Source organism: Crocodylus siamensis, chromosome 1 (genome assembly GCF_052110815.1).
Source record: "Crocodylus siamensis isolate JL-2025a chromosome 1, ASM5211081v1, whole genome shotgun sequence".
Classification (NCBI taxonomy): domain Eukaryota; kingdom Metazoa; phylum Chordata; order Crocodylia; family Crocodylidae; genus Crocodylus; species Crocodylus siamensis.
The window spans coordinates 370,172,440-370,193,666 of record NC_143395.1 but is presented as its reverse complement, the minus strand read 5'-3'; the positions used below and the strand labels follow the sequence as shown (position 1 = coordinate 370,193,666).

The 21,227-nt window shown below is 45.7% G+C and overlaps 1 protein-coding gene across 2 annotated transcripts in view; it reads left to right on the top strand.

The window, feature by feature from the left end:
• The first annotated feature begins 10,601 nt into the window (after positions 1–10,601).
• Positions 10,602–21,227, top strand: part of COG6 (component of oligomeric golgi complex 6) — a 95,907-nt gene continuing 85,281 nt past the window's right edge. For both annotated transcript variants that reach the window (XM_090027023.1, XM_090027014.1), the window contains exons 1-3: positions 10,602–10,763; positions 11,875–12,018; positions 15,746–15,817. In XM_090027023.1, the coding sequence (XP_089883149.1) occupies positions 10,617–10,763; positions 11,875–12,018; positions 15,746–15,817 (363 nt within the window). In that variant the 5' untranslated portion in view covers positions 10,602–10,616. The remainder of the gene's footprint in view (positions 10,764–11,874; positions 12,019–15,745; positions 15,818–21,227) is intronic.

Here is a 21,227-nt window from a genome sequence, read left to right as displayed (position 1 = left end):
TTGTAAATTTGTAAAAGTTTACCCGTAAAGTTCCCTAACCCCAGCCAGCCCATATATCCATTCTAAATTTCCACTGGCCCTGGCTACTCAGCATTTGAAACCCCCAGGCTAGGGACAGACATTCAAAAAGACTGAGCCTGAATTGATTCAAACTTTTCAGGTTACTCTAACCTGGCTAGGCTAAATCAATTTTGTAAGCAGATAGACATACCAGAATGCAGGCACATGCCTGCAGTGGCTCAGGCCAGAAGCTGGGGGGCGCTAGAGCAGCGGTCCCTTCCTTCCACAGAGCTGAACTGAGGGGGGCGTGGCCAGGCGCTGGTAGGATGCTGTGATTAGGGAGGGGTTCCCCCCTTCCTGAATAGCCCAGCAGGGGATGTTTATCACCCCTAACTCAGTGTTTATCACCCCATTAAGAGCAGAGAGAGCTATAACCAGCTATTTGTTGATTCTGCCTTTGTCCTGTATGTCACAGCTAGGAGGTAGCCAGCATGTGGTCTGCTAGCTAATGATGAGAGGTGTCTGTGAGGGACAGGGAAGGTGCAGGTGTCTGTGAGGGATGGGGGAATGCCTGCTTAGCAGAGAGTGGAGAGGGGAGAGGAGAGCAGACAGACATTGCTGTGCCTGCAAGTCTCTGCTGGCAGTGGCAACATGTAGTGGGGTGCAAGGAGGTGCACATGCACTTCTGAGAGCACCAGTGCACCTCCTGGCTGACTGCACTCACTGCTTAGGTGATGGGCGGGGGGGCAGATAGGAGTGCGTGCCCCCCCTGCAAGTGCCAGCCAAGGAGTGGAGTGTCGTGCTCCTTGAAGTGGTCATAGCCACTGGAAGCAGCTGCAGCGATTGGCCGCAGTGATTGGCTGCAGGGGAGACCCCCCTCTGGTTGGTGGAATCGGCTGCAAGGGACACCCCTCCTGGTTGACAGTATTGGCTGTGAGGGGACCCCTCCCGCCGGACGCCGACTGGTCGCGGGGGGGGAGGGGCACATGTCCCCCCAACTAAGGCGGCACCAGTCACCCATGTCTGCCAGAGCTGCAGCCAGGGAGCAGAGGGGAGGGGCCAGACCTGCTGTGGAACAGAGAACCCCACCCAGAAAGCATGCTGGGATGCTGGGGGACTCTGATTTAACTTAAACCACAAGGGGTTTGGGACAGACATTGCATAAACCGGTTTGAGTCAAATCAATTAAATCTGATACTACATTCAACCAGGTTTATCTCAAATTGGTTTCAGCCATTCTCAAACTGGTTTATGTGCACTGGACATCTGTTCTGTTACAGGTTTAAACCAATTTTTGATCACTCAAACCTGTTTATGTGTAATGTCTGTCCCTAGCCCAATAGTTATCTACCTCAAAGGAGTGTTGCATGGCTCACTTTTTGCTTACAAAGCACATCTAGCTCCTAATCTTGCAAAATACTATTATATTATTTGCTAGGCTGGTCAGCTGACAAGACGTATTCAATACATTGTATGCAAATATTTCTGTGGGTCAAACTGTATTCCTATCTGTTGTACAGAAAGGGTCTGTGTGCTTTTTATACCTTTCATCAGCTCAGTGCTGATTTCTGCATACTGACACAAAAATAAGGAAGTGGGATGAGGAAATCAACTGAAAATTCTACATATTAGACACCACTTTGCTGACACCTATAGTTTTGCTGCCATCTACAGCTTTGGTAAGGTAACCTGTGCTTGGGTAAATTGCACAAACTAAGCAAACCATCTTCCTCGCCTTGCTGTTGATTGATTTATGAAATCTAGGTCAATTCTGACATCCACCAATCTGAAGCCCCCAGATACTGCATCTGACAGCCTATCCCCTTATCAGTTTAGCAGAGTAGCACTTTTCTGTGGATATGCAAACATACAAGAATGTTGTGACAAGGTTCCCTCTCCCTTTTGTGACAAATTCATGGCATTGTAAAGAAGTTGAGATTTAGATGGAGACTGTGTTGTAAAACTGTGATTTGTGGAGTTTCAAAGCTGTAAGTACGTTTGCTGATTTGACACATCTTTCCTCTCAGGAGTGAGGGATTTTTTTCACTGTTTCAATGGGTATATCTATGCCATCTCCATGGTGCTCCCAGGAGGGCTGCCAAGATGAATGACTTACCCACATGATCCTATGCTGCAAGTGCCAGGCCTGAAAATGAGATTGTTGAAGCTGGACCATGGGCACCCACCCACCACCATTACTGTCAGACTCCCAGTGTGCTTGATTGTGACAGCAGGAGGTGCTCTTGAAGTGCCTTTCCTACTTCCTTCTCATCAGCACATGCACAGTGGGATCAGGTCATCAGCACTTTCAAGGGAGACATGGATGTGTTGTAACTATTCCCTATGATGCCTGAAAAAAATAGGATAAGACAAGCTAAGAGTGTCTCATCCAAATGGGCTTTTCAGTTGCAGAGGATTGAAATATGCTCTTTGGATGACCTCGTTTCTCGTTTCAGTTATCAGTAAAAGATAACTCAAAAATCCTTCTGGTTTTCTACCAGTGTGCATTTCATTTTTTAGCATTTTGGCAGCTGAGTAAAATCATTTAACAAATCTCCCCTCAGGGGCACTAACTGAAAGCAGAAGTGGATGCCTCAGTTGACAATGCATGGATGAACCTACTGAAAACAATTCTTTGTGGCGTCTTGTGTAACCTGCATGCATGAGATTTGGCAACAACTTCAACTTCTCTCACACTTAAAGTTCAGATGTTTATATCTTTTATGACTTTTAGGTGCAGTTTGGTTCTGCCAACTCATCCATCAACATAACACTTTAACAATTGCTCATCTTGGCTGCTATTAACATCCATTTTAGGTTTGGGGTAATTTCTCTTAATCACAGAATCTTCTTCATGTGAATGTTAATTGCTCACAGACCTCCATCTCTATGTAATTTTAAGATTTAAGAGGTTAAGTCTAAACAATTTTGGCACAGAAGCAAGAAATTGCAAAATAACTGGTACCTGAAGGTCTGTGAAGTGGGGTTTGGAGGCAGGGGAACTAAAGCTCTGGAGTGTAGAGCTGGACACATAAGTGGGAAAGCAGGATGCGGGGAGAGATGCAGTGGGCCAACAATAACTGAAGACCAGCTAACAAGCCTCAGGGTAGGTAGGAGCGAGCTCTGGAGCCAGTTTAGAACTTCTAGCTTTGTTTAAAAAAAGGGTTGTAGTAAAGTAGGAACCATGAGAAATCAAAAGGAAATGAAATATAAAAATGTCTAGTGCACTTGCTTGATCACATGGATTGGAATGACTGCTGGGGAGTCCACCTCAGCCTCTTATTTTCTTGATGTGATCTATTCAAACTGCAATGAACTAAAGTGTTTAGAGAGTCAACGACCCCTCTTAGGGTATATCTGTATGGCCTCTCTCCTGACCCTGGGGACATCAGCAACAGAAGTAAACCCAAACCTCTTGTTTCCTTTTGGGCACAACCCAGACTGGCCAAAAGCAACTTGAAGCAGACCTCAGTAAACACCCCAGGCTCTCCTAAGACAGAGACATAGGTATGTTTATACAGCATATTTATTGTGCCAGGCAGCACTGTACTCACATATGCCAAGCTGCTCCTTATGGTACCCCGCAAACAAGAGGCTGTGTCATTGTGTTTGTGTGGCACTGTACCTGAGCTAACTAGTACTGCTGAATGACAAAGTAGACCTTGTTATCCTGCCTGCGTGTACTGGAAACAAATCTAAGTAGTTTTTCATAGATTCATAGATTGTGAGGCTGGAAGGGACCTCAGGAGATCATCAGTTCCAGCCTCCCTGTACCAGGCAGGAAAGACCACTGGGTTCAGATGATCGCAGCGAGGTGACCATCCAGTCTCCTCCTGAAGATTTCCAGAGTAGGTGATTGCACGTCTGAAGAGCGCCTATTCCACAGCCTGGATGCCCTAGCTGAGAAGAAGGTTTTCCTAATGTTGAGCCTGAAATGATCTTCCAGGAGTTTGTGACCATTATTCCTGGTTTTCCCCAAAGGTGCCCTGGTGAACAGTTGTTCACTGAGCTCTTGATGTATGGAACCCTGATGTAAGCCACTATCAAGTCTCCTCTCAGTATTCTCTTTTTTTTAGGCTGAAGAGTCCCAGGTACCTCAGCCTTTCCTCATATGGCTTGCCATGCAAGTCTCTGATCATACGGGTGGCCCTTCTCCGGAGTCTCTTGAGCTTTACCACATCCTTGTTGAAGTGTGGCACTGAGTACTGGATGCAGAAGATCAAAGAAGATCAAAGGCAAAACCTGTGGTGGAGCCAGGAGGAGCTGGGAACAGCTCCCGTGTCCACCTGGGCACACTTTATAAAAGTGTGCCAAGGGCGATTGGCTGGCGGGCAGCAGAAGCCAGCAGAAAAGATCCGGCCGGAGGGAAGCCGGGGGGACCGGAAAGAGCATCCTCAGCTGGCCCAGGGGGGTCAGAGCAGCCAGACAACCCAGAGGAGGAGGCTTGGTGGCTCCCTCAGGCAGAGATCGGGAAGAGAACACTGGGCCAGTGTGGGCCCAAGGAACTGCTGGCGGACCCAATGTAGACCAGAGCTGGTAGCCTCAGCGACTGGGATGTCGACAAATGCAATGAGGATGAGACCCTGACCTGAATGACCGGCAGCAAGTACTGAACTCGAGGGGTCCATGAAGCGTCAAACCCGGCTCCATGTAAACCAAAAAGCAGAGAGGGGCTGCGGAGAGCACTTGGCACTAACGACACCAGTGGACAACAACCGCAGCCCCAAGGGACCACTAGGGTTTAGGGGAGACACTGTTTCCCCTAGTGCCCCCTGGCATGACAAGGAACAATGGACACAAGTTATTAGAGAGTAGATTTAGACTAGACATCCGCAAGAACTACTTCACAGTTAGGGTGGCTAGGAGCTGGAACCAACTGCCTAGGGAAGTGGTGCTGGCTCCTACCCTGGGGATCTTTAAGAAGAGGCTTGATGATTACCTGGCTGGACTCATTTGGGTCCAGTCTTTTCTCCCGCCCGGGCGGGGGATTGGACTTGAAGATCTACAAGGACCCTTCGGACCCTACTTCTATGATTCTATGAACATCACAGTTGGCATTAGACGGGGTGTAGGAGAGGCGGAGCCCCAAGAAGAAGCAGTCATGAGGATGGCCAAAGGGGAGGACCAAGGGGGGCAGGACCAGACATCGTCCTCCTAATTTGAAACCCCTTATCATCAAAGATATGGCAGGAGAGACCCCTGGGAATCCAACCCAAGGTCTCTCCCACTAGCCTGGCCGTGCAGCCCAAGAAGCCACAGCAAGATCTTAAAGAACCCAAATGTGCAATGCTCAGGAGAAAGGCACGGGAAGTTACACAGCCCAAGCCCCACAGCCACAAAGCTCAGGCTGTGAGATAAAGATCTCTTAGCACTGGCCCCATGATCATGGAGCTAGGCTGGGAGATAAGGATCTCCGAGCCCAAGCCCTGCAACTGCAGAGCTCAGAGATAAGGGTTTCCCATCGCTGGCCCCGCGGTCGTGTTTGTGGCACTGGGAGATAAGGATCTCCCAGTCCCCAATCCCCAACTGCAATCTCGGAGTAGGGGGCTTGGAGTTTGCTGCTGCCAGGGTAGGGGGACATAGTCCCCACCCAGGCTTCTTTGGCAGAGCCCACCCTGGCACCAAGCAGCTCCTTGGGGCAGGGAGCTATCTCCCACCCCCTGGTGAACAGCTGATCAGGAGCAGATTTTGCTCCTGGTCAGGCATCTACACAAGCACTACTGCATGATTACTAATCTCAAGTAAATTTGCTATTTGCATTTGCAGATAGCAAATTTACTCAGGATTAGGGAGGTCTACTGCATAGTAAGCATGTGCACATGTTACACACATGGTTACTTTGCAGTAAACTATTCTAATGCAAATTTAAGCATCTTGTATAGATGAGCCCATTGAGTCCTGTAGTGTTAGGCCTGTACAGCTATATGTACGATTATGTCTCTTGACTTTATTTTATACATCTCTGCAAAAACAGCAAATCCAAAAAAAACCCCAACACAGTTAGCAATTATATGTAAAGCACTTTAAATCTGTTTTCCTGTTATATAGGACATCTATTTATATATCTGTATTCCTAGATATAACTCCAAAATTATGCAACAAGTTTTAATTCTGGCTAATAATGCACTTCGGGTTATATTTTCTTGAATTTCTATTGACTGAAGTTCACTGTTTGGAGGAAATAACAAGTAAAGCACACCATTTGCTCTGGATAAACAAAGAACAAAAAATCCCGCCCCCGCCAATACTTCCTTTTGGAGGTGACATTGCTTTGCTTAATACATTTTCTGCTATAAATTTTTATCATACTGTGGTATTGAGTATGGAAACCTAAAGAGAGGAAACCAACTCCTTAAGTTTTATTTTATTCTGATAGAATGTCTATACTGTGCACACTACTTGAAAACACACAGGTAAGTCACAGTTACAGTGCAACATATAGGACCACCTAATTACATAGTACCTAATTTAGGTTAAAATAAATTGTATCTCAGAGCCATACCATCTTGGCATGGTTTATTACTGTAAATATTTTACATCACATAGGCAAAATATCAAAACTAAAATTAAAATTTATACCAAAAAGAGTTTTGATGTTAATACTTTATCCTTTCTCTCACTTTTTGTTGCATATCTTAGTCACTTAGGGCCAGATCCACAGCCAGCTCGTGTACTCTGGGCACCCTTTGCTTCCAGAGATAGTAAACCCCACTGTACTATTTCTTCTTTTTCAGGTCCATCTAGGGCCAGGCAGGGACATGCAGGCAGTGGGTCGCAGCTCTGCCTCAGCTCCAGACCGCACTGTCACCTCTGCAAGATCCCAGCCTTGGACCCAGAGCAGCTCTCTGCCCAGCCGCACACCCTGCCAGTGTAAAAATTTACTAACAAGACCATAAATAATAGTGTAGAAGTTAACTATAAAGCAGACTCACCCTCCAAGGACAGGCTGATAAGACTCTGCAATGACCGAATCTTATGCACTTTGAAGTCTGAAGTAAGCAAAGATATAGTTCTCCTCCCTTTTAGTTACCATTTCAAAACAAACATGTAGCCAAAAATCAGTTTTGAAATAATTAAGAGTTTTCTCACACTGACCTGATATCTTGTTTTCTTTCACAGTGGAAAATTCCCACCTGCGCGCGCATCTTGCCTGTAAACTATAAATTGTCTCTAACAGTTTTATTCGGGGCCTCTGAGCTTGCTCAGGGTGCCCAGCATGCTGAATAAATTTTGAGACTGACAGCGACTCTGTCTGTGTCTTTGGGAATGGCTCCGCAAGGGGTCATGAACTCCTCCTCAACACCAGCACAACCGGGGCCAGTCTCCATGGAAAACCTGGCTTTGCACTGTGACAGCACCGCTGCTCCTGGGGTCTTCATGGAAAACATCTGTACTGATGTGAGCAGGGGCTGCTGGGAAATGATCTGCAAGCCCGATCTAGCCCGCGAGCTCCAGAACCTGCTTAAAATTATTGTGTAACAAGGCCCTGAAAAGCAATGGGCCCTGACTTCTCTGTGCTTAGTGCCTCCATCTTGTGGCCTGATGCATAAATTAAGAGACAACCCCTGTGGCTCACAGAATTCCACCCCTATGAACTCCAGATATAATCACATGAAAACAAGGACCTCCAGGTACAGACAGACAAAACTGCATTCCTGCAAAGGGTGGAAAATTGAAAAAGATGGGTTAAAGGATTTCTAGAAGTGCCCTAAGCATCATCCCTCCTGCTGCAGTTGTGCCAGTGCTGAGAAAGACTTAGAAAACTCATTGAGCCAAGAGAGAGCACAAATGGGAGCATGGCTCCGTAGCTTAGGGTTTGTTGCTTATGTCAGAAGGGAGGAGAATTGGGTTGGGTCCCTGCTCCTAGGATTGTTTATTTATTTTATTCCAATGCCTGGTTAAGGGAAAACATAGAATTAAGAGCAAGGATTGGGACCCACAATTCAAGTTCTTGCTCCAAATCTGGTAGAATACAGATGTGGAAAAAACTCCCATATTCTACAGCCATACCTTTACTCTGGCCTGCTAGATATAAGTGGGCACATATTTCAGTTACCACCTCAATGTTCAGTACAGGTGATTAGATTTCACAGAGGGGTTCTTGCTTAGGATCTATAGCTTTTCCATAAGCTCTCTGAGTGCTCCCTGGAGCCAGTCCAGGCAGAGCCTCTATGTGAGGGCAAGCACATTGCTCCTTGGACTCTGAAATCAGCTCATTAGGTTACAACACACCTTGTTGCATCTGTGGCTCCATCAGTGATGTCCAACTGTCTCAGGTCCTGACAAGTGACCATCAGAGACTTCCAACTGGCTGAGCTCTTTTATCCCTTTAGGAAAAGAAATAGTAGCAAAAGTTAAATGCAGCTGGACAGGATGCCTTTCTAAAATAAGACAACATTTAATTTCTAAAAGGTGTTGGTTAGCTGGAATACAACAGGTGAAGTGCCGGGACCAGGGGGCGCTAAGCCAAACCTGGGAAAAGTCTACGCCAGCAAAAGCATCAGGATATCTCCATATCCTTTTTCTCACTTTTTCTCACTATGGCTCCTTTTGGGGGAGGGAGGGAGGTGCAAGCTGTGTCCCCTTCCAAGACAGCTTTCTAGACAGGTTTTTAACTTTTTATTTTCACTGCCCAGATGAGCACTAGACCTTGCAAGGTATCCCCAGAACAGTAGTCAGCCAAGGAGAATCTCCTGAATTGGTACAGCCCTTGCTGAGTCCTCGACAGCCAGTTGAGTGGTTCTCAACCTTTCTAAACTTTAGGCGCTCTCTGATAGCCTTGCAGCGCCTGTCAGTAGGCTCCAGGGCCCCCTTGGAAAATACCAACTCTATTTTTCACTTGTTTCCTTGACTAGAGAAGAATAACACAGCAAGTCTCCTGTTGCAGAGAGCTCAGGACACCCCAGCAAGGCAGAAAGGTTCTGAGGTGCAGATTCCTGCTGTGAACCTCTGGGTTAATCTGGGGCAGCTTTGCCAGGTCTTAAATACAAAATTTTTGTATTGAAAGCTCAAAATTATCGTATGTGCTGAAAAACTATCATACACTGAAAAAATATGCAAATAAGTCTTATTTACTTTATTTTGCCCACCATTAGGGTTGCACCGATAGAGATTTTGTGGTGAATACCTATAGCTGATTTTTAAGGAGGCATATTGGCCGATACTGATCCAATTTCCAATACCCAGCCTGGCAGCGTGGAGAGCTGCCTCTAGCTGGTAAGTCTGGTGTATTGGAAGGGAAGGAAGACGGGGAGGGAAAGGGCTGGGAAGGCAGATCCAGGCCCCCAAAGTGAGGGAGGGTGTGGGGCTAGGGCAAGCACTGCCTAGCCAGAGCGCGGTAGGTGTGTCACAGAGCCATGGCTTGTCCAGGGGGCAGGGGCGGTTCCTGCTGCTGCGTGCTGCTCAGCTGGGAGCTGCTGGTCCGGCAGCTCATCCGGTGCTTGCCTGCTCATCCAGCAGCTCCTGCCACTTGTCCTGGAGGGCACGATATCTCCGCAGGGCAGGCTGGTCCTGGGGCTGAGCTCTTTGCATGTACAGGCCATGTACCGACCAAATTATAGGCCTGATATGGCCAATTTCTGATTGTAAAGTATTTCTTTACTTTGAGGTAAGCAGCCACAGAAAACTGCCAAAATTCTCTTGTAAAAGTGATAGAAATAGGTCTGGAGCAGGGGTGATGTGTGGGGGGTGCAGGCGGCAGTGCACCCCCTACAAAAAGCGCTGCTGACACTGTCGGCAGTGCCTGTGGGTGATCTCCACTTGCCACCCTGTCACCAACACTGCCAGCGACATCTTTGGGCAGTCTGTGATTACCACTGGCAGCCGCTGCTGGCAGCACCTGTGGGTGGCCACCAACCCCTGGTTGGCACTCGCCACACCCCCCCACCTCCGGCTGCCAACAGCACCAGTGATGTCTGCGGGAGCTCCACTTTTACCACAGCTGCGCTCCCACCACCGCCACCAGCACAGCTGTGACCCCCCTGAGCCGCCAGGGTCACGCGTCATTCATGGTCTGGCAGTCAGTACAGTTGAGGCCTTGGACCATATCCCTTTTTGTAACATTGTAAAGTGGGTTTCCTTTATGCGAATTCAAGTTATGTGCCATTTTCCAAGTATACACATACAGCATAACACGAGAGAAACCTGTTGTTTCTGGAGGCATCTGAATCCCAAGACCTCTGGACTTGGGCCTGCATGTAGGATGCCTACTGATGGATTTGGGAGCATCTGAAGTGCCAGGGCGAGAGGCGGAGGATGTTCGGGGTTTAGAACGATCAAGTTCCACTTGCTCAATAAATATGGTTTTTGGCATGACCGACCTCTACTCAATCGGTATGATTTGGAATTGATTTGACCTGTAACATGAAATATATTAATAATGAAAAAACCCTAAAAGCCAGTTAAGATTCCATGAGAGTGACTTAGGTGTTGCGTGTGCTGTAACAGTCACCTGCCTCAAAAACGATGGCCCGTTTTGAACGCTTTGACCAGTGTGGATTGTCCAGTGTACGCGGGGGAACTGAAGTGTGCGGCACCGGTTTCTCAGGGGACCCCACTTCCTGGCGAGCAGCTGTGCTGCCAGCCCACTTCCGGGACGCGGCGGTTGCGGGCGGAAGATGGCGGATGCGGTGGCTGCGCCGGGCGGCTCCTCGGGGCTTCCCGGTAGCTGTGGGACTGCGGCGGCAGCGGCAGCAGCTACCGGCAACAACCCGCTGTCCCGCAAGCTCAACAAGATCCTGGAGACGCGGCTGGACAACGACAAGGTGCGGGGCGGGGCAGGGGAAGGAAGGTGTGAGGGGGATGCCGATATCTTGCTCCCGCGGCCGAGCGGCGTCGAATGCGCTGACGTCACCGGGCTCCTCGTCTGGGTGGCTCTCGGGGTGCCTCAGGATGGCCCCGCTCCCAGGGGCCGCGGGGGCCCTGGTGGAGGAGCCCCATACTGGCCCCAGCGCACCCTGGTGCAGACCAGCAGGGGCTGCCGCCTCTCCCAGAACTGGGGGTTTGGGGATTTGGGGGATGATAGTGAGCTGTGAAACGGGACGGGGAAGGTGCACTTGCTTCTCCCTCCCCCCCTTTGATTCCTGCAGCACCCAACCCTGAGTACCAACTGCCTGGCAGGGGCAGCAGCATTTCTGTGAGGTAGTCACTTCACAGCTGATCATCATCTCCCTGATCCCTTCTACACTCTTCCTTCCACAGGCGATGGTCCTCCCCCCTTCTTTTTTAATGGTCTTGATATTCCACAGATGAAGCTAACCCTTGCCCTGCCTGGTAGCTGCCCCTGCTAATGCAGCTCCTATTTCACAGCCCAGCAGATTGATTTTTAACTCATTCTACCAAAGATATGTTTGGGGTTTTTTTGCTTCAATCTTAAACTGAGTAATGCAGCCGTAGGGCCTTAGTCTGTTAGTATAGTTTCTTCTTTATTTTTAATGGGAGAAAAATTGTATTGTTTTGACATGTAATGATGCACCTTGCCATCTGCACCCTTCTTTGAAATTCAAGACCTGCCCATGATGGTAGGGGGATAACTTGGGTATTTCATTTTCTTTTTATAAATGAACATGAAGTGATCAGTGCCCTTGTTTGCTAGCCTGAGGGAGGTCACATTATAAAGTGCCTCGAAGCTAAGCAGAGTTTTCCTCATTCAAATTTTTAGAAACTGGCAGGCTGCTCAATGGTTGCAAGCCGTTTGCATCACAGTGTATAAAGAGCAGAAAGAATGGTAAACCATGACAATAAAGAGATTGTCCATGTTGTATAGAGCATGTTTTATTTTATTGGGGCGGGGGGGTTTAGACTAACTTTGTGAGGAAGACTTTGTGTTGTATATTGGAGTGGAAATGTTTAGGTAACCTTTTTATATTTGCACAGGAAATGTTGGAAGCTCTCAAGGCGCTCTCGACCTTTTTTGTTGAAAATAGTTTGCGTACCAGAAGAAACCTACGTGGAGACATCGAGCGCCGAAGCTTAGCGATAAATGAAGAATTTGTCCGCATTTTCAAGCAAGTTAAAGAGGTAATGGTTTTGCTACAAAGATGCTTAAAATGGCTGGAACTGAATTTAGCATCACAAACTTTTTTTTACCCTTTTTACCCATTACAATTTTTTTTCTTTTTTCCAGAGCCAACTTACCTTTATGCTATAATTGCTTTTATCCAGGCCCTGCTGGGCCAGAACTTTTTTGTCATTTGATAATATTTCTGCTCCGCAATTTTTTCATTGCTATGGTTTATAAACAAAAATATGTTGGGACTAGAGCTTTCCTGGGAATTACTGGACTCCAGCAAGTCTGAAAATATTTGGGTTGAAAAAACCATTCCACATAAAGCAGGACAGATACAGATACGTTCACACTACACTAGTGACTTACACTAGCTTGTATACCGGTACAGGTTTCACTGGTGTCTGGGTTGGACAAATGACCAGCTCCCAAGAAGTAGCTGCTTGCAGTAGGTGCTATTATTGACTTTCTATTGGCTAGGGATAGAGCCAGTAAGAGCCTGTTTGCATTGAGGACAGGGCTACCCAGGGATAGAATTGACTAGAGCTGTGGATGCACAGACTATACACTAGTCCAGGAGTGGGCTGGATCTGGCCCACCGTGGGATTGTATCTGGCCTGCAAGTGCTTTTCTGAAGGAGAATTGTATCTAGTCAATGGCTGCCCTGGCTTTCTGAGCCTTTTGCCCTTCTTCCTTCCCTGTGCTGTACCAGGATGCAGCAGTAGTTCCCCTCCCTGGCCCAGCCCACCCTGCACTACTACAGCCCTGGTGTACACTCCAAGGCTGGGGGCACTGAGCTCCTGGCCAGGCTTCTTTGCAGCAAGTCTGTCTGTGCAGAGTTCTGACCTTGTGGCTGTTTGCGGACCAGACAGCTTAGCCCCTGGTAAAAGTTGAAACTCAGGTATAGTTCTCCCTGCTGGTGCGGGAGGGAGCACAGGGGAAAGAGGGCCAGAAGCCATGAGTTATCCAGGCCCTGCTGGGCCAGGGCTGGGTAGGCGTGTGGGTGCTGCAAGCATGATGCTACTCTGTGTTCCTGTGTGCTGCTTCGGACCATGCCATGTGGGCATGGCTGGAGTGGCTGGTGCAGCTTCTGCCTGACCCTGACACAGCTCCTGCCTGATCCTGAGTCTCCAGCATGCAGCCAGTTTGGGCAGGAGCCATGCCAGCTGCTCCAGTTGCACCCACGTGACTCAAAGCAGCATGTGGGAACACAGTATGGCACTAGTCCAGCCTGGCTGCATGCTGGGGACTTTGGGTTAGAGGTGGGGAGAAGCGGGGAATGTAGTGAGGTGCCTGACTCAGATAACCTGTGCTTCCCAGCCCCCTTTTTCCATACACTCCCTCCTCTGCCCTGATCCCCACATGTGGCTGGGTTGGTTCCATGCTGTGTTCCTACATGCCACTTTAGGCTGCTAGGTTCAGCTGGTGTGGCTCCTGGCTGATCCCACCACATGCTGGGGTCTCAGAGCAGAGGTGGGGCTGCAGGTGCATATCTGGAGCATTTTAGTGCATCCATGCATTTGCGTAGCCCTCAACAGCTCTCCAAAACTCGACTGACCGTCCAACCCAAATAATTGCCCATCCTTGTACTAACCTAACATGCACCAATGTAAGTGGTCCAAGGGATTGTTTTCCACTTATCCCATGTAAATCTGTATGTAATATCTCTGTTCCACATCTATACTGGAGTTAAGATGTTTTGTCTGTACCTACAACCAGTTTTTTACCCAAGTACATTTTGAAATATTCATTTAACGATACTAGGTAGTCTTTTGGTCAGGCTAATGAAAAATGGCTGACTAAGTTTCATGTATCTTTCCTTTATGAATGAACCAACTAAAAGTTCATGGCATCTAGAATCTTTATGGTCCTGCCACTCATTTTCAAAGAGCTGAGTATGTGTGGAACACTTAACTATCAGTCTGACACAAATTGAGCACAGGCTGGGAACTACATAGCACCCATCGTTATAATACAGTAATTAACAGTTGCTTGCAATTGTGAATTTCTATTGCAATGGAGACTGTAATTGAATCCTGAGCAAATGTTTTGCTTTAGTCATTAGAAATTAATTTACAAAAGGTCCTTCATTTCTTGGAGTCCGCTGTGGTTTAGTGATAGAATCCTTGTCTGCCCTGCAGCAGACCTATGTTTGATTCATAGAATCAATGAGTCGGAAGGGACCTAGACAGATCATCTAGTCCGACCCCCTGCCAAGGGCAGGAAGGAGCACTGAGAGCGGCAGGGGTCATAAGACCCCAGCCAGGTGCCTATCCAGTCTCCTCTTGAAGATCTCCAGGGAAGGTGAGAGCACCACCTCTCTGGGCAGCATGTTCCAGGCTCTGGCCACCCTTACCATGAAGTAGTTCTTCCTGCGTCCAGTTTTGGGCTCCACAATTCAAAAAGGATTGAGAGAGTCCAGAGGAGAGCCATGCGCATGATCAGAGGTCAGGAAAACAGATCTTACGATGACAGGCTGAGAGTCATGGGACTCTTTAGCCTGGAAAAGCGTAGGCTCAGGGGTGATCTGATGGCCACCTATAAGTTTTATCAGGGGTGACCACCAGGATCTGGGGGAACGTTTGTTCACCAGAGCGCCCCAAGGGATGACTAGGTCGAACGGTCACAAACTTCTGCAAGACCGTTTCAGGCTGGACATAAGGAAGAATTTCTTTACTGTCCGAGCCCCCAAGGTCTGGAACAGTCTGCCAGCGGAGGTGGTTCAAGCGCCTACATTGAACACCTTCAAGAGTAAATTGGATGCTTATCTTGCTGGGAGCCTATGACCCCAGCTGACTTCCTGCCCTTTGGGCAGGGGGCTGGACTCAATGATCTCCCGAGGTCCCTTCCAGCCCTGATGTCTATGAAATCTAATACATAACCTATTAGATATTCCTGGATGCTTATACCACTACAGCCATGGAGGCACTAAACGTCTGGACTTAATCAGGCCTTTGGATTCTGTCTTGGTGGCCTTAAGTGGGGATGAAAGGTCTGGGCAGCCTGCGTTTGTCCAAAACTCCTGCCTAGGTGTTGAAGGTCTGGATGACCTCTCATGCATACACCATGATCTAGAAGGATCAACGGTTGCCAAACTATGCCCTTCATTTTTTCATGTTCTGTACAGGAATTCTTGTGTACTGAAAATTCTCTATACCAGTGTTTCTTACTGGTATGAGCATGGACTGGGATTGCTTCTTGCTAGAGAGAGAAGGGCAATTTTTATCTTTTGTTTCTTAGTCTTAAGATGCTCATTAGTAATTGAAAGCAAATATAGGAAAAGTGGGCCAAGAAGAGCATGGACAATTTTCAGACCCACTTTTGGAGAAGGTGAAAGTTAGTGCAGAAATATGAACCTCTCATATGCTTATGATTGGGAAACTTAGGTAGGTGGACTTACGCTGAAGACTTGGTATAATGTCACTGCTTAAAAACTTTAGTTGGTAGCAACTGCTGAATAGACTTCTGTGCTCCATGGGTTAAAACTGGGACTGTGTGTGTGAAGTTAACATACTTATTAATAAAATTAGGTCAAATGAAACTGCTGTTCAAATTGAAATGTAGCTTAGGCTGTATCTGCTTTTCGAGACTTGAAGAAAAATGTTCTCTGCTTAGAATCTTTTCTAATATGTCTCTCAACTATGTATTTGGTCCAATAGATGGTCCCTGGACTACTGCATGTACAAATACCACTCTAGAACTAATTAAACCAGCTAATGGTGTCTTGCCCTTCTTTCTCAGGAACTTGAAAGTATAAATGAAGATGTGCAAGCAATGAGCAACTGTTGTCAGGACATGACTAATCGTTTGAAGGTATGATCAGCAAAGATATTTATCTTCTCCCTTCTACTGTTACTAGGTATATTCTTGCTTTCTTTTAACACAGGTACTAAACAAGAGTTTCATTTAACAACAGTTCTGTTGCGTGTTTTTAAAATTTGGATAACATTATATAACTATAGTTAGCATAGTAACTAGCCTGTTTATAGTTCAGAATAAAAGGCACTGAGCAGATTTGTTGTAGTTTCACATTCCTCCATGCTGAATTGGAAGTAGCAATACCTTGATATTTTGCAGGGAGTGTAATATCTATTAGCTTCTGTGAGGAAGAAAGTGTTTGATTATATGGAGGACATGATGCCCTAATTTTGAATCTATAAGTACAAATAGAAGTAACAAACCTCTTACTGAGCTTTGACATCCAACTCGATTATTTAGTTGCTTTAATTGTGCTTGGATTTTTGCTCAGCAGGAAAAATCTATTTTTATGTTACAGGACCCCAGATTATGGAGCAGATTCATCCTGTAGATATAGTGAAGAACAAACTTGCATTGCAGCTTCTCTTGCGTGCATGAGGGCAGTTGTGAGATTGGAAAACTGTTCTAGAGGAAGGCAGAGGGAACTCTATGCCACCTCTTATAGTGGATATACTGAGGGGAGGCAATTTCATATTCTGGCTAGGCTTCATAGTGGTACTCTCCTTATCATTTAAAGCAGTTGCTAGATGATGTAGTGAGTCTGCTCCAGTTTACATGCTTATAAGCCATAAGATTCCTGGAATATCTTCTAGAAAATACCAGTTATCAGTCCTCACTATCCACAAAGTGAATCAAGTCCAATAGTTAATCTTGATCCCACTAGGTTTGTTTTGTCTCTCAAAGATTCAAGGTGTATACAGAGAGGAGTACTTTGATTTCATGGAAACAGGAGATTGGTTAATGCAGCTTCATCCATCCATAATCTGATGAGGGTGAAGGATCTTGATTTGTGCATGATGCAAGCTGGGACTACTTTTGAGCCTAATTGACTCTATTTGGCTATTTAATGCAGCTCTTATATTAGAAGAAATAATTGGGTTGTCAAATCCCTGTAATTGTGGTTACTATTCCACTTCAAAACTGAATTGTATATATCCTAGGGACTCTTCAGTGTAGAGCTCTCATATTTGAATAGTTGAATTTTTCACCTGTTACAAAGATGTTCAAGGCCAGGTTACAGACATTATGCTTTTACGAGTATAAGTGATCAGAAACCTTTTTATAACCATATTGAAACAGAAGTTCACATGCCAAACTGGTCTATACCTGTAACAGAACAGAAGTTTGGTGCACACAGACTGGTTTAAAAATGGTGGAATCCAGTCAAAGATTTACCTCAAAAAACCCCACTTTCCCTCTGCCTCCCACCAGAGGGCAAATGTGTGTTCTGTTTGTAAGTGGCCAGTTTGAAAACTTCTTAACTTATAGCTCTAAAGAAAGCTCACGATTTTCATTCCTCTGCAAAAGTTTGGAGGAGGGGAGAACACATGACAAACTACTCTCTTGTGCCTAATTTTACATTTTTGGTTAAGACTGGGAAGGTTGTGGTGATGTAACTTTGGTACTCTGAACTCTCTGAATATTATTCTGAGCACAGACATTGGTGTGGCACATGCATTGATTGATTTGATGGGTAATCTCCAGGATGTAAATGCAACCTGGTTATTTTAGCTTTGTGATGTAGTTGATCATGAAGTGGTGTGAATGCTAGCTACAAAAAATTAGGTTATTGTTGAGTAGTTTTGTTTCATGTTGAAGTCAAAAGATGCTTTTGGATAATTGCTATCTTTCCCCACAGTTTTTTCATGAGGTTTCATCTTGCCTTCCCGTTGTCCTCCATGTAGTTCCATCTGAATGTAGATGGAAGCATTTGGAAAGTTAATAAGCTCATGGACTACAGTGTCTTTAAAACAATTTAATCATACTTGTCAAATGTCTTCCTAGTGCTCTGTAAACATTGGGGCACACATAAGACCTAGTTGTCGCTTAAGTTGGATCAAAGAGCCCTGATACTCAAGGAGTGTTGCAATAGAAATAAGTGAAGGCATGTATCTTTCTCCACCATCACTGTTATTTGAATGGGGGACATCCCCAGCTAAGAACCAGTTGGTTCAGCTTTCATCAGTGTTTCTCAGTGAGGTTCTGCTGTCTCCAGATAAAACTGCCCTGCATGCCTGCCACCCAGCCAGCCTGTGAGGGGCTGTACCAAATGCATGAACTCCTTCTGCATTAGGGCTCTCAAGTCAGCCTAATCTATCTCATGCTGTATATCCCTTTCTGATCAGGTGCCCCCTACACTCCTCCTGGAAATAAGCAGATGCAACAGTTTTACCTGAGTCTGTTGGAGGAGTGTAGGGGGCATCTGACCAAGAAGCACTGCATACCACTAGGCAGCTTTAATAGCCTAAAGCAGGCAGCAGCAAGCCGTAAGGCAGGGGGAGCCCGTGGGACAGTTTTTATCTCATTGCCACTGCTCTGGCCCCTCTAAGAGGACTCGTGGGGGCCTGGTTGAGAACCACTGCTTAAATACCATGTGACTCCCACTATTATGCACAAGTTGCAGGGGTAAACAACATTTTTGGGCAGAGTGCCAGAAACACCTGCAACCTTGACTCATAAGATGTTGGTGTGCCAGAGGCAGATGGCATGGGAACCACAAGGGGTCCAGTCCTTGCTGTGGCAGCACAGACCTGGCCCCTTCCTTGCCATCTGCCCCAGAGGCACATGTGCCAGACAAAATGCAGTTGCATGCTGCACTCTGGCAGCCGTGCTGGGGTTGCCTATTCCTGGTGTAGAGTATGTGGATGCTGTTGGATATTCAGTGGACATTATGAGTGGCCAGCTGTTCAGACGGCTATGCCCTTTCTTTCAGCTGTAAACTTCATTGTTGTTATCCAGGTGGATGTTCTACTTACACCTGATAGCTAAATGGAAAGGAAAGGGGACAGTCACTGGGGCCAGAAGGGTGAAGGGGTACTTCAAATAGTGTAAAAAGATGGGAAGGGAGATGAACACTGCAATGTTTAGGGGTCCAGAAGAGTGCCAGAGCTTGGCTTGTTGCTTTTTTGTTGTGCAGGTTTATTTATTTGTTTTTTGTTTTGTTCTTTCTTTCTCACATTCCTTTTGTTTTTCTCCACCTAGTTTAGATTACAAACTTTGTGGAGCAGGATATTTTCTCAGTCTGTGTATGCAAAGAATCCAGAGCAGCTCTGGGAGTTCTCTAAACTAAATAAGGCATACTATAGAAATGTATTTAGCTGCCTTGGAGCTAGTCGCTTTCTCCCCTCTTGCTGGTGGCGTTTTTTTAACAATGTTCACTGTTCTTTATAAAAGAAGGTCCCTGATTCTCCTTAATTGTGTTTCTTGTAATAAAGGAAGTGGTAGTTATTTCTGTTTTGTGTTCTTTAAAATATGTCACTTTCGGGGAGAGAAGGGAGGAGGAATCTATTCAGTACACTTCTAAGAATCATGTAGTTCCAGCCTTTTAGTCCTGGACAACTTAATTTTATTCTTGTTGCCATTAAAAACTACATTTCCTTATTATGGTCTGTGGTGACTTTTTTTTGCATTTGTGTAATAATAAAATTAATTTCTAAAATTTCAGATTCAAGCATAAATTTCAGCCTGGAAACTTCATAATCCAGGCACAGCAATACACCTCTTATTGCCAAAAATGACCTGCCCGATGCAGGGAGGGATGGGGGGTGGGAATTTAGATGCATTTTAAAGTGCTATTTAGAAAAAAGTTGGCAGGCAAATCTTTGAAATCCACCCTTTGCTTTATTAGATTTCATTTTTTGCTTTAAAGTTGGTAGTAGTGAAATTTTCCCTACACTAAAAAAGGGCTAATATGAAACAATTAATTTAGCATACTCTACTAATTTCTTATCCTAGATAAATCAAAGTCTAATAGCACAGTACCATAATTGGCGATGTGAAAAGAAGCTAGGGATAGTAAAAATGAGATTCAACTTTCAAATTCAAATATTGTTGCATGTAAGACATGTTGCCTGTAGCCAGAAGTGACTCTGCTGATTTAGCTGTTGCCAAATTCTCATGTGGAAATAAGGTTGTTCTGTGAGTTCTTGTCTTCCCACAATTTTGAGTTCAGTGATTACCTTAAGTCTGCATTTCCAGCCTTTCCGAGATGCGAATATTTCAAACCTCTAAAGCAGGTCCAGGGCATGTACAAGTTACAGTAACAAAATAACCTGGTAATATTTATTCATAATGATGATGAGCTCGTCCTGATTCTATTAAAGTGAAAGTACTGAGTAGCAGAAGAAAAAGTGCTTAAATCTGCAACAGTTTAATTGTTGATTCTTGATGGAAATGTACCCATATTTCCATACTTACTTCAGAGGGCAGGTAGTTTTTTGAATTTCTTAAAAATGAATGGTATTCACGTCTGCCTGCTTCCACAAAACTAACATTTATTTTATAGAATCGTCTCACTTTATAACTTATAATCCATTTCTGAGTAACGACCCTCCCTGTTCTTTTCATTGCCAGAAAATGTCTAAAGCATAACTTTAAAATGTACGAAGTTTACAAGCCAGGGACTGGATATATGATAAGAATAAGGGAAAGGGGGGAACCAGGCATCATGGCCAGATTAGGTGCCCTGTTTGTTACTTATTATTGAAGTGCAAAAAGTTAAGTGAGATGAACATGACTGTTAGTGCTGCCCACAACGTTCTAAATAGGAGTCATGAAAATCTAATTGGAGGCCAGAGATTGCTGTGAAAACTTGCCCCACTTCAAGTAGTTCTACTTCTGTAAGCCAAAATTTTAGTCAAGGAAAAAGTGATTTGTGTTGCTATGTTGGCTACAAAGGATCAATTCATGGGATCATAATGAATTCTAACTTATTGTATGGGATGTGAAGTTACCAATAAAATCATAAATGCAAACTTTGAATGACATGGGGTACTGGCCACCTTAGCAATATACACAGTCATTCTAACCCATGTCACTCAGACCCATGTAGTATAGTGGATAGTAGCCTGTAGTGATTGTGAGAGCACTGGTGTTGGCATATCTACCTATCCAAGGCCCTGGAGTCTGCTGTCAATGGTCAGCTTCCTTCAAGGCAATGTCTTCGCCAAAGGGGGTTGCTTGCTTGTCCTTCTGTCTCAGTAGGTCAGGTGCTGGATGAGAAGCTGCCACTGAGGGTCATGCTTCACTGTCTTTTAGCTCTTGTGCGATTCCCCAGCATCATTTTGGCTACCCAGTCCGGAAGTCACTGTCCCCTGTGGATCTTGAGTAGTGCCTAACAGCTGTTAGCCACAGGGGTCTTGCCTGCTGGTAGTGCAGTTTTGGGAGTCAGTTTGTGATTTTGATTAATTAACAACGGTGTTGTTAAGGGTGCAGGAATAGTCAATAGGGTGGGTGCTTAGTCTCA